General features: G+C 33.3%; 1 protein-coding gene across 8 annotated transcripts in view; it reads right to left on the reverse strand.

Moving 5' to 3' along the window:
• Positions 1–15,512, reverse strand: part of LOC145265262 (kelch-like protein 5) — an 879,607-nt gene that overhangs the window by 221,727 nt on the left and 642,368 nt on the right. Inside the window, exon 1 of one of the 8 annotated variants that reach the window (XM_080121612.1) lies at positions 4,613–4,973. The exons of the other annotated variants lie outside the window; for them this stretch is intronic. Within the exon in view, the coding sequence (XP_079977738.1) occupies positions 4,613–4,620 (8 nt within the window). The 5' untranslated portion in view covers positions 4,621–4,973. Of the gene's footprint in view, positions 1–4,612; positions 4,974–15,512 lie in introns of those variants that run through there. 8 annotated transcript variants of the gene reach the window in all.

The following is a 15,512-nucleotide window of genomic DNA, read 5'->3' on the forward strand; positions in this document are numbered from 1 at the left end:
ACAGCAATTCTCCTTCTTTGTCAGAAACACTGCTCATGCATTTTTCTCGTTTTGTTTTGTTTTAGGTTTTTAGAATGGAAGCTGTTAACAAAGACACACAACGAACAAATTAACAAACGAACAAAAAACACTGGGCGAACCTGAACGAGAATCACCCCACCGGCCCACCACCTCCCTGCCAGAACGTTTTTTTTTTTTTAGCTCTTTACATCAAAGTGGCTTCATGCCTTCTCTGGAGCGATTTCCATAAGAAAAATACAATCACGTCAATTAAGAGCGAAATAGACTTCGTCATTACTCCCAGATAACTTAGTTTTACTTAAATTATGTTTCAGTACAAAACTTTTTGGAATGTCATTCCGGGAATGAACATCCCCAACTTCCCCATGTTAAGAACGGCTTTCGTTTTCATTTTTTTTCAGTGGGTTATTATTGATTGGACAATAATATATAGGGAGGGGGGTTCAGGTCCGCCAAACACTGAATTGTCAGAACCATTATTTAAAATAAAAATAAAAGAAAAGAAACCCCCACGCCCATAGCAGAAAAACAATTTAAAATTATTTTTCTTTTTTTTTTTGGGGGGGGTCTTTTTATTTAAGAAAACATTTGAATAAACAGTTATGTCGCTCGCGAAAAAAACTTGAAACGATAAGCAACAGAAATATACGAAACAAAAATGATAGAACAATAAACTATATATATCGAAGAATTTATGTCTTAGCAAAGTTTAGTTATGAAAGTTGAGGCATTCAGTTTAGTTAATAGCTGAGGAATCGAAAACAAAATACAAAAAAATAACTTTGGTACACCCTAATCCTAGTACGGGGGATGGGGATTAATGGAACTTAGTGTTATTGATAAGGAAGTTATTTTTAAAATATTTTTTTAAGGAATGAAACATAACACCGGTTGTATTAGACTTTGAGTGTATAAAGAAGAAAAAATCGACGAAATCTTGTATTAAGAAAAAAAGAAAGATTCTTCTTCGATATTAGAGCGAAAATCGAAATATTGAATTTCATTTAAAAAAAAAAAAAAAAATGGTATCTAGTTGTCATGTCGAAATTAGTAACATATCCAAAATTACGAAAAACGATAAAGTAGAAAATTAATTATTTTTAAAAATAGTTTTCGAAGAATTTTAAGTTTATACATAAATAAACAACATGAAATCGTGAGAAGTAACTGTAGTCTGTCTTGTGGCGGATATCACTGCATGGATTCATCAAAGTACATGTTCAATGCAGTATTGCACTATTGCAGTGATATTCAACTAATTGCGACATGAAAATGAAGCAGATAACTTTGTTTTTAGTTGAAATTAACAGAAAAAGTAAGTCGATACTGTTGGCTTTTAATGAAAATTCAGTTTTTTCGATTTTCCCTCGAATAACGAAAGTTTTTTTAAAAATGATTTTCATCAACTTTAGTGTCCTTTTATAGATTAGTGGCGCTTCCAAAATGTTGGCGATATATTCAGTTTACCGGCAGAATTGAACAACATTACTCGATTTGGGCCTATAAAATTTTATTCTACATAGAAATTGCTTTATCATTCGCCAATTAAAAAAAAAAACAAAAAACTTCACTTTCGAAATTCTTACGAACATTAAAATTTTTAGTACTCATGCACTTTTATTACAGTGTTTAAATAAGGACGTTATTATTTTGAAGTTCGAAAGTGATTGAGGTAAAAATGTCAGCACAAATCGTGTATTATGGTTCAGTTGCGCTACTAATTAACTAAGTATTTATTTCTCAGGAGAGCCAGTAGCCACTACTCTAGAAATAAAACCTATCTCCAAATACTGTAGTTTATAGCCGCCAGACTCACTGAACATGAACACCTTTAGCTTTCAGTTAGGTTCGAAATGTAGTCTCTGTTTTTTTGTTTTTTTTATAGTACACACACCTTCACCTTCATCTGTTCTATCATTGGTCAGTGAAACAGAGATCCTTCTAGAGTGAGGCAATTTTAATTTTTGTTCTAATCCTTTTTAGGGAAGCTAGATTTTTCTTGCATTAAAAATGACCTTGTGTCTAACTTTGCTCTCGCGGAGAGGCAAGTTAATAAATAACTCGCTAAACAGAGATAGAACACGATCATCAATAATTATTATAGGCATTTAGAGAAGCCAAAAAAAAAAAAAAAGAAATACTGGTACTTCTACAGTTTATCGCCGAAAATGGAGACGTCATTTTTTCGGGCACCTGTTATTAGAATCAGAGGGAGAAATCAGCATTTTAAACTATGACCGAAGTAAGAAATAAATAACAAAAAATTAAACTAGATATAAATTACTTCCGGAAAGAACTATGAAAAAAAGTAAATAAAGACAGTGATTGTTTAACTGGAAGTGTTTCGTTTTAGTTAACAAAAATGGAAAGTTTTTCATGAAACATATATTTTTTATTATTAAAAAACAAAAAAAGAAAATGACATATTCATAATTGTTTAAACTAGGCGAGCGAGCGCCATTTGAAAACCAAAACATTTATTGTATAAAAATGTATCATGATATAATTGTAAACACAATTATTGAAAAGTCTGTGTAAGAATTAATAAAGCAATTTTGTAAATGTTTGGTTATTTATTTCCGACTTCGGTCATAGTTTAAAATACTGATTTCTCCCTCAGATTTTAATGACGGGTGCCCGAAAAAATGGCGTCTTCATTTTCGGTGACAAAATGTAGAAGTACCAAAAATCTTCATTAATATTATCACAAAAAGGAACAAAACGCAGTAAATCTAACATCTGATCATTTTTTTAAGTAAAAATTAAAAAAAAAAAACAGACTAAGACAGTTCTAACAAATTACAAAAGAAAAAAATCATTAACAACAACGTGCGTAATTCAGTAATTTGAAGTAATAAAAAGTTGATATACTTCAGAAGAAAGCTTTGTACATTGGTAACGACAGGAAACTCGACACATGAGATAAATATGAATGAAATGGTGTAATGTAGGTAATAGTAGGAAAAAGTAGTATGTTAAGTCAAATAGAATAATCGTGGTGGAGTAGTAGGAGTAGTAGAAAATAGTAGAGATAAAAATGTGAATAACGAACAGCATTGACTATTTTATTTCGATCAAGAAAAACAATAATTAAATCACTAAAAACGAGGACAACCCCCCGAAATGACAATTCAGTGTTATATATATATATATATATATATATATATATATATATATATATATATATATATATATATATATATATATAACACTAAAGCGACGCATACATATTTCTAAGTTTTAAATACACTATTTATATTTATATAATGTGTGTGTGCGATCGTGTTGTAGTTTCAAGTGAATAAGTATAAAGTTTTTAATTAAATAAATCAGGAAATTAAAATAAAAAAGAAAAAAAAAAGAAAACAAAGGAAATGAAATGGACATCGAAATTGGAACGTTTCAGAATTCTTCAGTTTGCCGGCAGGAGAAACACGATGACATACGACTACTACTATGGAGATTTTTTTGTTTAACAAAAGAAATATTTTGAGAGAAAAAAAAAAAAAAGGTTCATTCAGTTAGTAAAACAATAAGAAAACAGATTCAAATTAGTTTTAAATGTTCTTTAAAATATAATATTTTATTAAACTGATCTAGTAAAAAAAGTAATTATTTGTTTCTAAAAAATAAAAATAAAATAAAAAACCCGATATTTTACACTTCCTAAACGTAAACGTGGGTATGTGCAAACCTTTTTTTTTTTTTTTTGTGCTTATGCATTTTTGGTACAGACAGCGCTATTTTTAAATAGTAAATGCAGGTTAAATTCAAGTTTCAAGATATTTATTTTTAATTAATTTGTTAAGTGTTAATAGTTACAAAACACCTTCACCTCTTTATGTTAAGAATAGCTTGCAAAATAATAACGTTATTATTTCAGCACGGTACCAAAAATGCACAAGTACCATTTTTATGTACAATTTTTTTCTCGGTTAATTATTTTTTTGTTTTGTTTTTATTTAAAAAACACATTGAAATGATAGTTTAACACGTTTTTATTAAGCTAAGGGGATAAGAAAAATGGTTCAAATTTGATTTACACGTGGAAAAAACAGAGGCTGAACGTTTAAAAAATCAAATAACGACAATACTTTGTATTACACGGACTATTCTCAATTGTTACATTCAAAACGTTTCGGCCGATGTAACCTCGAACTTTCTCGGGTGTATATTTTTGAACTAAGAAACCTTTACATGCACCATGGATGCAATTGCATGGCTTCAGTTGCAAGTGACAGTTTTCTGGAAGCGTAAGTTTTACTCCTGCAAACGTTAACTAAGAATAATATAAACTAAGTTGTCTGCAGGGATAATAATAATCTACCCCGTGGATTAAATAAAGGGTTCAGTTCGAAATCCTGTCCCGGTTCTCAAGTTCAACATAAAAGAATACCAAGTCCGAAAAATTGCACCTAAAGAATTAGGAAGCCACATCGGCCAAAACGTTGCGAATTTAACGACCAATATGAGAATAGTAGTCCGATTAATATAATTTATCGATCCTCATGTTGAGAGAGAGAGAGAGAGAGACAGATAGACAGACAGACAGACAAACGTTCAAAACAAAAACAATATTTATATATCTCACCTTTTCATGTCAGGAATGTTTTTTTGTAGTTACAAAGATGTGTACATCCAAAAAATTAAACATCAAGTAATTGTGTAGACGTGAAACCACAATAATAAATTCTAGATAATTGTCTGTCTGGCCTTGAATATTTTTTTTTCGTTAAGTTATTTCTACCTATTACGGTAGATATACAAATGTCTATATCGTCTTCAAATAGGGATTCTTGATTTGTTTTTATCCCCATTTAAAAGAAAAACAAAACTCTTGCTGATGAGACACCGAAATAAAAAGTAGACGTACTCCCCATAGTTGTTAGACGGTTTGTGTTGTCATTGTCGAAGTGGTGGTTGTTGTTGTTGCTTCTGCTGCTGCTGCTTGTCTACCGGAGGGATGTGGGGGGGGGCAGAAGATGGGAGGGGACGATCGGTGAGGTTTGTGTGTGACACACGAATATGCTCTGTCTTCACCTCTCTCTTTCGAAAGTGGGAAATTGTTCGGACTTTCTCTCTCTCTCTCTCTCTCTCTCTCTCTCTCTCTCTCTCTCTCTCTCTCTCACACACACACACACACACACAGTTATATGGAAAATTAGTTTTAGTTTATGAAATAGTGATAAACAAACCATTCGTAAAAAAAGGACAAACATTACAACAGCCTGGTGATTCCTTACGGGGATGAAACGCGGAAAATTCTGTGTAGGTAGATTAATTGCCATGTATATTTTCATAACTTATTTCCTACTTACTCTATCCACGTAACACTGTTGAAGTAAATACTGAAAAATGAAAATTGGTATATAAAATAAATATTTTGACAAAATTTTGCGGTAGCATGAAATGTGTCTGTGCGCGCGCGTGTGTGTATGTGGGGGGGGGGCAAGTAGTTACGTAGAAACATTTATTTCCAGGGAAAAATTATCAGGCTAATTGCATCTTACTTGCCATAAGTATATTGTCATAATCTTACTAAGCTCTATGTGAAGCAGAAGCACAGTAAAATACACACGCACAATAATATATATATATATATATATATATATATATATATATATATATATATATATATATATATATATATATATACATAATATATATATATATATATATATATATATATTCAGGTTTGAGGTGTTCAAAAGTCAGAACTAATAAAGACAACGAGGTTGTTAAATAGTGCTCAATAAAATGAGCAAAATATTTTTATTATTTGGAGTAAACAGTTACATATGGTCGCTACAAATAGCCATCTGTTTCAGTCAAAGAGACTTCATCAGGCGACCTGGAACCTCTCGATGCCAAAAAGAAAATTGAAAAAAAAAACGTTTTTTCATTTTTCTTTTTGGCATCGAGAGGTTCCAGGTCGCCTGATGAAGTCTCTTTGACTGAAACAGATGGCTATTGGCAGCGACCATATGTAACTGTTTATCCCAAATAATATATATATATATATATATATATATATATATATATATATATATATATATAGTGTGTGTGTGTGCGCGTGCGTGCTTTACTTCATATTTTTATTCTTGTTAAGTCTTGACGTCCTTTTCCTCCTTTTGTTTTCTATGTCTGGAGTCTAAAAATGTCACTTAACTCACCACCCCACCCCTTTTAAATTTAATGTTTTATTTTTATTAAGATAAATATATTTCTTCAATCCTCCCATTTGAGAACCAGACGCTTTAAGTAACTAGTACACAAACTTTATTACGTCGCCCGACGAGAACTTTTAGTCCTTACCGACCAATTGTCTGAAACATTTGTTCAGTGTAGCGACTATGTAATATCTGTTTATATAAATAAAACTATTATATCATATTTTGCTATTTTTATTGAACACTCTTAATAACTTCTTTTTAACTTACGACTTTTCCCTCTTGAATACCTTTAACTTTATATATATATATATATATATATATATATATATATATATATATATATATATATATATATATATATATCCGAATATTCAGTGTAGCTTAATCGCCATATATATTTTATAAATTACTAACTAGCTCTACCTACGTATTGAGCACTTTTGAAGTAAATACTTAAAGTTTACGCATAAATGTATACTTTCGTATATTAATTTTATGTGAGTAAATGAAGTAGTTATATATATATATATATATATATATATATATATATATATATATATATATATATATATATATATATATATATATATATATAATGTTCTTATTTACTTGCCTTCCCGCGGAGGCAGAATTTGGTACAAAATCTATTTTTAAAGTGGGAAAGATCCAGCTTCCCAATAAGGGTTAATACTATGGACTAGAAGAAAATAGAAGGATTTCTCTTTCACTGACCGAGGAGAGAACAGATGCAATATAGTATTAAAAGTAAAAAAGACACTACACTTTGCTCCTTGCAAAAAAAATGTCATGTGCGCACACGTATATGCATATGCACACGAGCGCACGTTGCACGTATATACATGCGCGCACACACATACGCACATATAATAGATATGCGTAACCACAAACACGTACACACGCACGCGTATATAATATTTATACGTGCACAAGACGCACACACGCGCATGTATTTAAGTTCTTCTTTAGAGTAATTCTTGACAAAAAAAAAAAAAAAAAAAAAAAAAAAATAGAAAAAGGAAAAAGAACGCTCCCGATTCTCCTGCTGTCTGTCATTGTTCACAGCCCTACGCTTGCTTGATACTGCGCGTGGGGGTGGGTGTGATGTGTTGACTGTTGTAATGATTAGTGAACTTAACAATCATAACGGAGAACAAAATAAATAAATAAATTGAAACGTGTAATACACATTTATAGAAGGAGACATTTTAATTTTATGCATAAGTATTCCCCCCCCCTTTACTTTTTGTTGCGCATGCGGGGAGGGTGTAATGAAATAAATTTTGTCGAACTTTCATTAACGGATGGAGAAAGACACGCACACGCACACGCACGTGTGGAGAGATCTACGTTTGATTGTTTGTTGTCCCCCTTTGAGTAGAGGACGATCATAGGTGGGAGAGAAAGATGATTTATCGCCGCTACCTCTATCATGCTCTCGGCGATGCAAGAAAAGGAAAGTGGACAAAGTTTGTAGGGACGACGACGACCCGGACGTTCGGCTCACCGGTGGTGGCCATTATTACAACAACGCATACACGGTGTGGTGTTATTATTAGCCGCCTTTCAGTCTTTAAAAACAAAGGACACCGGGAGTCTATGGTGAAGTAAAGGTTACACAATGCCAACCGGGTAATTTATAAAAATCGCGGTCATGGAAGAGTGCGAAAAAAATATTCTGTTTAGGCATTTAAAATAATTTTATGGTGTTGCCTTCGTTATATATTACTGAATGAGCAATCATTTCTATTAAAATCAAATTTATATTATACATCTAAAATTGAGGAACAATGCGCATTTGAAAAGTGTTAACGTTATGTGAATAGCCGAAACAAGACAAAATGGTCACCGAATTTTATCTGATTTCGTGTTTATCTTATAACGAAACCAAGTGAAAACTGCTTTTCTCAATGCATAAAACCAACTGGATGTTTTTTTTTTTTTTTTTTTTTATTGAAATGATTTCTTATTCAGTAATATATAACGAAAACGACAATATAAAAGTACTTTTAACGCATAAGCAGCTTTATTTTACTCGTATTCTTCCATAACACCGATATTTATGAATTGCCGCCAAACGCCCCTCTTTTGAACGCAATCGCTTAAGTCTAGTGTTAAGGAGAACTCCTGGAAGTAGTGTCGGGATAAGCAGAGAGAAAGACTTGCTATTTCGAAGTTTTCTTGCCATACTAATTGCGCAACCAAGACTTTAGAGTTTAGTCTATCTTACTATTTAATCTATAGTTGGAAGAAGGATATATGGATTGTTACCTTTCCTAGGTGAAAGTGGAGCAGTCACCATACCATCACCGATCATCAAGGTGTTGCCTCATCTGATATTCATTAATCCGTATCCTTGAGTGACCTTAGGGCCTTGATAAGCTCAAGAGTATAAAAAAAATCTCGAAATAACTGAGCCCATAGCCAGCGCCTGTAACCGCTACATCATATTACTTCTATGGTGCACGGTTTTAATTATGTGACCCAACTGCAGGAGGTAGTGACTGTTCTCGAAGAAGTAATCCCCTTATTGTACCAACAAGAGAAATGCTTTCCGTCCGCACAGTACCTTCACAACAGGGAAGTGTAGGTTTATATTTGGTTGTTGATTGTATAGGGTTTTATTTTAGGAAATGCCGAAGGAACATCAAGCAATTTTTTCAACCAGAGAGTGCTTTTATTATGCTGAGTTCCTATTCCCACACGCGCACACAAAAATCGACCTTGTGTCATATCTTGCCTTGATAAAGGGTGGAAAGGCAAATAAATAAATATCCCGTGACAAGTAGAAAGAATATGTAATGAAAAATATGCTTTTTTTGTTGTTTTGTTTTTGTTTTTTTAACTGCCTCAGATGCCTATACACACATGCACGCTCATTTTAAATAAACCGATATTATGCCATATTTTGAATTCACGAAGAGAAAAGTAGGGTTTGTATTACTGTACACATAGATTCGAAAAAGTTGTCAAAAAACAAATATATAACAGATAAATGTTATCAAAGGCAAGATAAGTTACTTTTCTACCAAACTGGATATATTTTTCGTGTTTTTATTCAATGTAACATATCTATTTAGCTTGAAAAACATACAGTGTTTACCGATGTATTGGAAAATTCAAGATGGCGTCTGATTCTCTCTTTAACACGGTAAGTTTGGGAAAAAGTGTTATAAATAAAAAACTAAACAAAATACTATTAAAAACCCGCCGAATATATGTCAACCTATGTCACGGTAACATATATTGAGCGAGTTTTTAACAGTATTTTATCTGGGTTTTTATTTATAACACCTTTTCCCAAACTTACCGTGTTAAAGAGAGAATCAGACGCCATCTTGAATTTTCCAATACATCGGTAAACACTGTATGTTTTTTGAGCTGAATAAACATGTTACATTGAATAAAAACACGAAAAATATATCCAGTTTGGTAGAAAAGTAACTTATCTTGCCTTTGATAACATTTATCTGTTATATATTTGTTTTTTGATAACTTTTTCGAATCTATGTGTACAGTAATACAAACCCGAAAAGTAAATACCGTGCTCTGGTCATTTTTAAATGCATTTAGCCCATTTAACTATACTTTCTTTTTGCCCGCCAAAGAAAATAGCTAAGATATATTCACATTCTAAAGTTATGTTTTTTTTTTCGGGGGGGGGGGGGGGAGGAGCTAACTTTGTTATCAAGAAGAAAAATGGTAAATATTGTGAAATAAATAGAGTAGTTTTATACATATCACTAAAAATCGAAAAAGATTACCAACAAACTTTAAATTATGCTTACTATTAGTTGTCCCGACCCGGCGCTGCCCGGGAGTATTTAAAATCTGTATATTTTTTAACCTTTTGTAACAAATTATTATTTGTATTCACTAGGAGTTCTCACACAGGTCATTATCAGAAATCACTCACTGACAATAACCAATGATGTTCCTTGGAGTCTGGGTGATAACAAGTATCCCCAAATTATTATTATTTACGTGCGAATATGTGATTTGTAACCCTTAAATTTTTAAATAATAAAAGATTAGTAGCCATACTTTCATAGTTTCTACTGCGTGTGCCGTGATTAAAAGAAGGCTGTTTTATTTAAAAAAAAAAAAATGTATTGACAGCAAATACCTTACCAAACTTTCAGTATTTTAATACCTGGAGAATGGAAACGTAATTTCAATTCTGATAAGTTGAATTTCATAAATTACTTAATTGAAATGGTTGAAAAGATTTTATAAGTAACCGTAATACATTGTATTCAATGAAATGAATAAAATAACTTATGATAAGTAAATTATTTTTTCTTACGTATTTTTCTATTTGAATATAAAAACATAATATTTAATTATTATTCAATAATAAAAAAAAAATCTTATTCGTAATATATTTAATCAGTATTTGGATTCGCTGCTGTTAACGAATGTGACATTCATGTTATTGTCAAATACAGGGCAACATTTTTTCAGTAGAAGGACATGTTACATGACCTGATTCGACATTGAAATCTTTTTTGTTTTCATATAGTACCTATTTTGTTTCAATATCAGATTATATAGGAATAAAGATGTAATTTGTTTCAACGGTTATATCGTATTTAAAAACAAAAGAATGTATTAGTATAATTATTTATCACTATTAACGGATTTTTCTGATGGTAGCAAAAACGGTTTCCAGTTGTAATTTACGTTTGCTGCTAACAAGAAAGATGGCCGCCATACGAAAAATATTCCGAATAGGATAAATTGTATATGAAAATAAAATAAAGCGAAATAACATTTACTATTCTTGAAAATATGTATAACAGAAGGCGTATGAGCGCGTGAGAAAATATCAGCAAGAGCTGTAGGGTAGTTGACTTGCGAAGATATTAGCAGCAGTAGCCGAAAAAGCACATATGCAAATTAGGAAGTGTACGCAAGGTTGCGTCAGAAGAAAAAAGAAAAAAAATACTCCACGTGACTGGACGAGTGAAGCAAAGTCAGCGCTGAAAAAGATGGGCGTATAAAGTTGAAGGCAAGAAATGGTCAGCTAATGCCAGCGTAAGGAGAGACAGAAAGAAAAATGCTACCAAGGGAGATAGACATGTGGCCCCGCAATAGTGGCAAAAGACTTTTAAGCTGGTGTCGAGATGGCGAGGTTTTGTGAATCTCATGGCAGACGAAATGAACAATTAGAAAAAATAAGAAGCTGCCATTTTTGGAACGTAATGGTAACAAATGCCTTTTGCTAAAACAGAAAGAAAAGCTGGGTTGGATTTAATTAGTTTTGTTTGGTTGTTCCTTTTCAACAGTACAAGACGGCGTGGGGGTCCGAAAGATGTTTGAACTGTAACGAACACAGTTTGAGCGTAACGGCCACGTTACACATGTACCAAAGGATAACAAGAAAAAAAAAAAAACAATTGTCCGAATCAAATATCTATTTTTCAAGTGCAATACTGTTTGTTTGAAAATTTGACCGACTTAATTTTATGCATTGGATTATGACAGGTATGATCTTATGTATGGTTGTTTGTGTAACATGGTTGTTACATTTTAACACGGACCCGATGTTGTGTATGAAACAAAGGAAAGAAATTCAACACGAGTTTTTTTTTCAGTTGAAAGAAAAGGCATTTATTTCCAGTCGTTTCCACCCGAAGCCGCTTGACACGTATTTTCCAAACCAGCGACAATATGGTCGAATTCCTGCTTTCACCTTGGGACCAATTAACAGTTTTAATCTGCAGCTATAACCAGCTGTTATGTCTATAATATGTCCAAATGTGTATGGTCGTCTGAAAATCTCATTAAAATTCGGAGAATAAATGTCTTGCATCTTGCTTATAAGTTTCTGTTGTGCCGCCACGTGGTTAAAAAAACATTCTGCCGTGTCGACACATGCTTAGAAGTCTTTCTGTCTGTCATGTGCTTTTTCCCCCCTCTCTTTTTTCCTTCCTCTCCCTCTGATTCCGCTGTGACATCATGCTCTCACCACGGCCTGGTCATTTGCATATGTGTCAGTGGCTTCGTTACAATTCATAGCACGAATGTTCGTATGTAGAGTAACATTTGTATTTGGCAATTGAGGAGATATTAAGGATACTAGTAGGTATACACTTTACAATAAGTGCCGACGGAGTATATTGGGCAGTAAAATGCTTAAAAGAAATCAAAAACATTCTGAACAATTAGTGTTGGTAAATTATAGCTTATTTATAAGGTTAGAAAAGTTGGTGGAGGTTTGGAATAATGTTTTCGTGTGTGTGTGTTTGTGTAGCGGAGGTACCTATAGAGGAAGTTACTAAATAAGGGGGTTTGTTCTAGTATAAAGGCCTGTTGAGATGTTAAGTAAACAAGACATGCGAGAAGAGGAACATTAGGTATAGATAATACCAAGCCGTTGCATGTATTCAACTATACAACATTCACACATAATCTTAGAAGAAAGTAGGAAAATGTTCTGGATGAAATGTTCGTTTTAAGATTGAATGAGATGACTGTGATATGTGTCTGTCTATAGCAGATCATAAGTGTTTCTCTCTATAATAAAATAGAGTACGCGTGACTGTCCATAGTTGCATGTAAGTGCGACAGTAGTAGTCGTTGTGAAAGAGTTCGACATAAGTGTGATTAAAAAGGGTGAGAAAGAACAGATACTTAAATATTCTTTGAAGGAGAAGCTTAGAGTTAGTGAAGGTGGGTAGTCGTGCTGGGCGAAACGTTAGAATTCTGCCACTTTGACGAAATTCCAGGGGCTCGCCAAACACAACTTCGTATTTCAGCAGAGACACGTTTGATTCGATTAAAATATAAACATCTTTTTATTTATTGGTTGATTGGTTGATTTAACAGGAAATTCTGCGTAGAGTCACTTGAGAACGGATAATTTTCGACCACTTTCATTTGGACGTCGTAAGACCATCATCCGGTTCTTTGGACGTCACTACAAATCGATAATAATAGGGTTGGGGTATGGTGGGGGTTGATAAAAAAGAAGTAGCTTTAAAAATCGGTAGGGGCCGCTATTCTGATTCTCCATTAAACACACTTAAAATTTTGTGTGGTTAAGACTCCAATTAAAGAGTTTTCATAAAATGTTGGGAATTTGTACAATTTCAAATTCACAGAAATTCAATATAAAAATCATTATAAAGTGAAGGTTTTTAGTATTTCACATCAACGAACAACTTTGTTGGTGGGGTATAGTCACACGTTATTTTTCTTAAATTAATTTCCCTGGAGAAAAAATTACGAAAAAGATTTGCATATGTGTAGTGCAAGATTGGAAATTAAGTTGCTATCTCTTCTACGAAGTTGAGCCAGAGTTGACCAAACATATCTGGCCCACTTCCGTTTTTACATGATTATCTATATATCTATAAAAGTGAGAATGTATGTGAGGACACTTCTTAACCGATATACTCAACGAATTTTTGATCTACTGACTTGAAATTTGGTATATAGTGTATTAAGACACATGGAAAACTTTTAATCGCTAAGGGCTGCTAAGGGGTCAAAATTGAATAATTGGAACCTAGGAGGGGGGGTCATCAGATTTTTATCTGTTTGTCAACTGTTTCGTTACAGATTCCTTATGTTAAAAATAAGTAGGTTTGAAAACACTTTTTAAAGACCGTGTCAAGCTGGCCTAATTGTTATCGTACTTGACTCACTGTCTTTAGGGTTTGGTTTCGATCTCAGTTCGAGTGTTTTTAATTATTTTTACTCATAAAAAGTGAACTGTTTAGAAAAAAAAAACATAATACTCGCATGAGCATGTCTCAGTTTCTGTATGAATTTAAACATAATATTTATGCGTATTTTACGACCAGGCAGATGGTTTTATTTTGACCACTGCCGCCAGTGCTCACAATTTTCCTGGGCCAACAGTACTACTAGCAAAGGCCACTATTTCTCTGTTAATATTTTTCTCTGATGGGAAATGTCTTTTTCTTCTCACAGCCAATTCTTTCTCACAGGAGGGACTATCTCTGTTCTATCGTTATTTTCATGGCAGGTGCTCGACTGAGCTTCACTCTTTGTTCCCCAACTCATGTAAAACATTCTAATGATAAACATTTGCCTAGCCGAAACCACTATAAGTAATTCTCCTTTTTTATCCATGTCTAAAACTAAACGAAAATTCTATGAGCAAAGCTTTTTCCTCACAGAACTATTCGTCTTTGGAACACAATACCACGGAGCTGCTTCCCAGCTGACTATATCATGGTCATTTTCACAGTCTAATGTAAACAAGTTCTTTTCTTTTAAATAAATTAATTCCTACGATCGGGCTGCTAGTACAACATAAAGCAAGCAGACAATCGTTCTGCTATGTTCTCCATCGTTTGGAAACCGAGATGCTGTTTCTTCTACGGAGTTGAGTCAGAGTTGACCAACCATATTTGATCCACTTCGATTTCTATATGATTATATAACGTAAGGCCAGCAGATCACTGTTCTGACATGTTCTCCATCGTTTAGACAGATTTAACTTCCGGGTGCCAAGGCGAAACACCCAGACAGCTAACCATTTCAGCGTGCAACTTTCTCTACACAAGTAAGCTGTACATTATTTTACACGCTCAAGCATGCTAAGTGTTTACCTTGGCAATGCATGTCTATTCTCGATCGTGTCTAGCAACTGTTAACGCGAACATTTGCCTTTGTAATTATCGTTGTTAAATGGCATCTCTTTTGTGTCTTATGTATTATGTCACTCGTACGTTTGTCTTAGACAAACATTCTGTAAGAAAACAAATGTATGTTTATTTATGTAAATCCAGTCGTTTCCTTATTAACGTTTTCTTTACCGTTGTCACCCCCCTCTCCCGTTTATTTCCGATCCTTCTGTGTACCCAAGGAAATACTTACGCAATATAACGGCGCTCGTGACGGAGAAAAGTATATCCATGATGTGCGGTGCCACGAAAACATATAAAATGCAATAACCAATATTCCAATTTTATACCTTCATGAGAACAGATATGTTATTTGCATCAATAATAAAATGTCTGTTACTCATGTTCTACATAAAATTCTAAGAAATGAACATTGTCGATTCTAAGAATAAGTACGTTGTTGCTTTTTAGGAGGAGGGCGAGGGGCAGCACACTGTGTGGACCCTCCTTTCGTGATCTCATTTTAGGATATCGGATCTCCTATTTACTTACTTCCTTACAAGAGCATAATTAGATACAAGGTTGGTTTTTAATGTGGTCGATAATCCAGCTCTTCCAAAACGAACATTCTGGACTATGAACAAAAATAAAGAAAGATAATGTATAATTCACGCTGAGGCGAGAAATATGTACACACACA

The sequence above is a fragment of the Euprymna scolopes genome, chromosome 1 (assembly GCF_053919585.1).
Source record: "Euprymna scolopes isolate OS-2025 chromosome 1, ASM5391958v1, whole genome shotgun sequence".
In the NCBI taxonomy this organism is placed as follows: Eukaryota; Metazoa; Mollusca; class Cephalopoda; order Sepiida; family Sepiolidae; genus Euprymna; species Euprymna scolopes.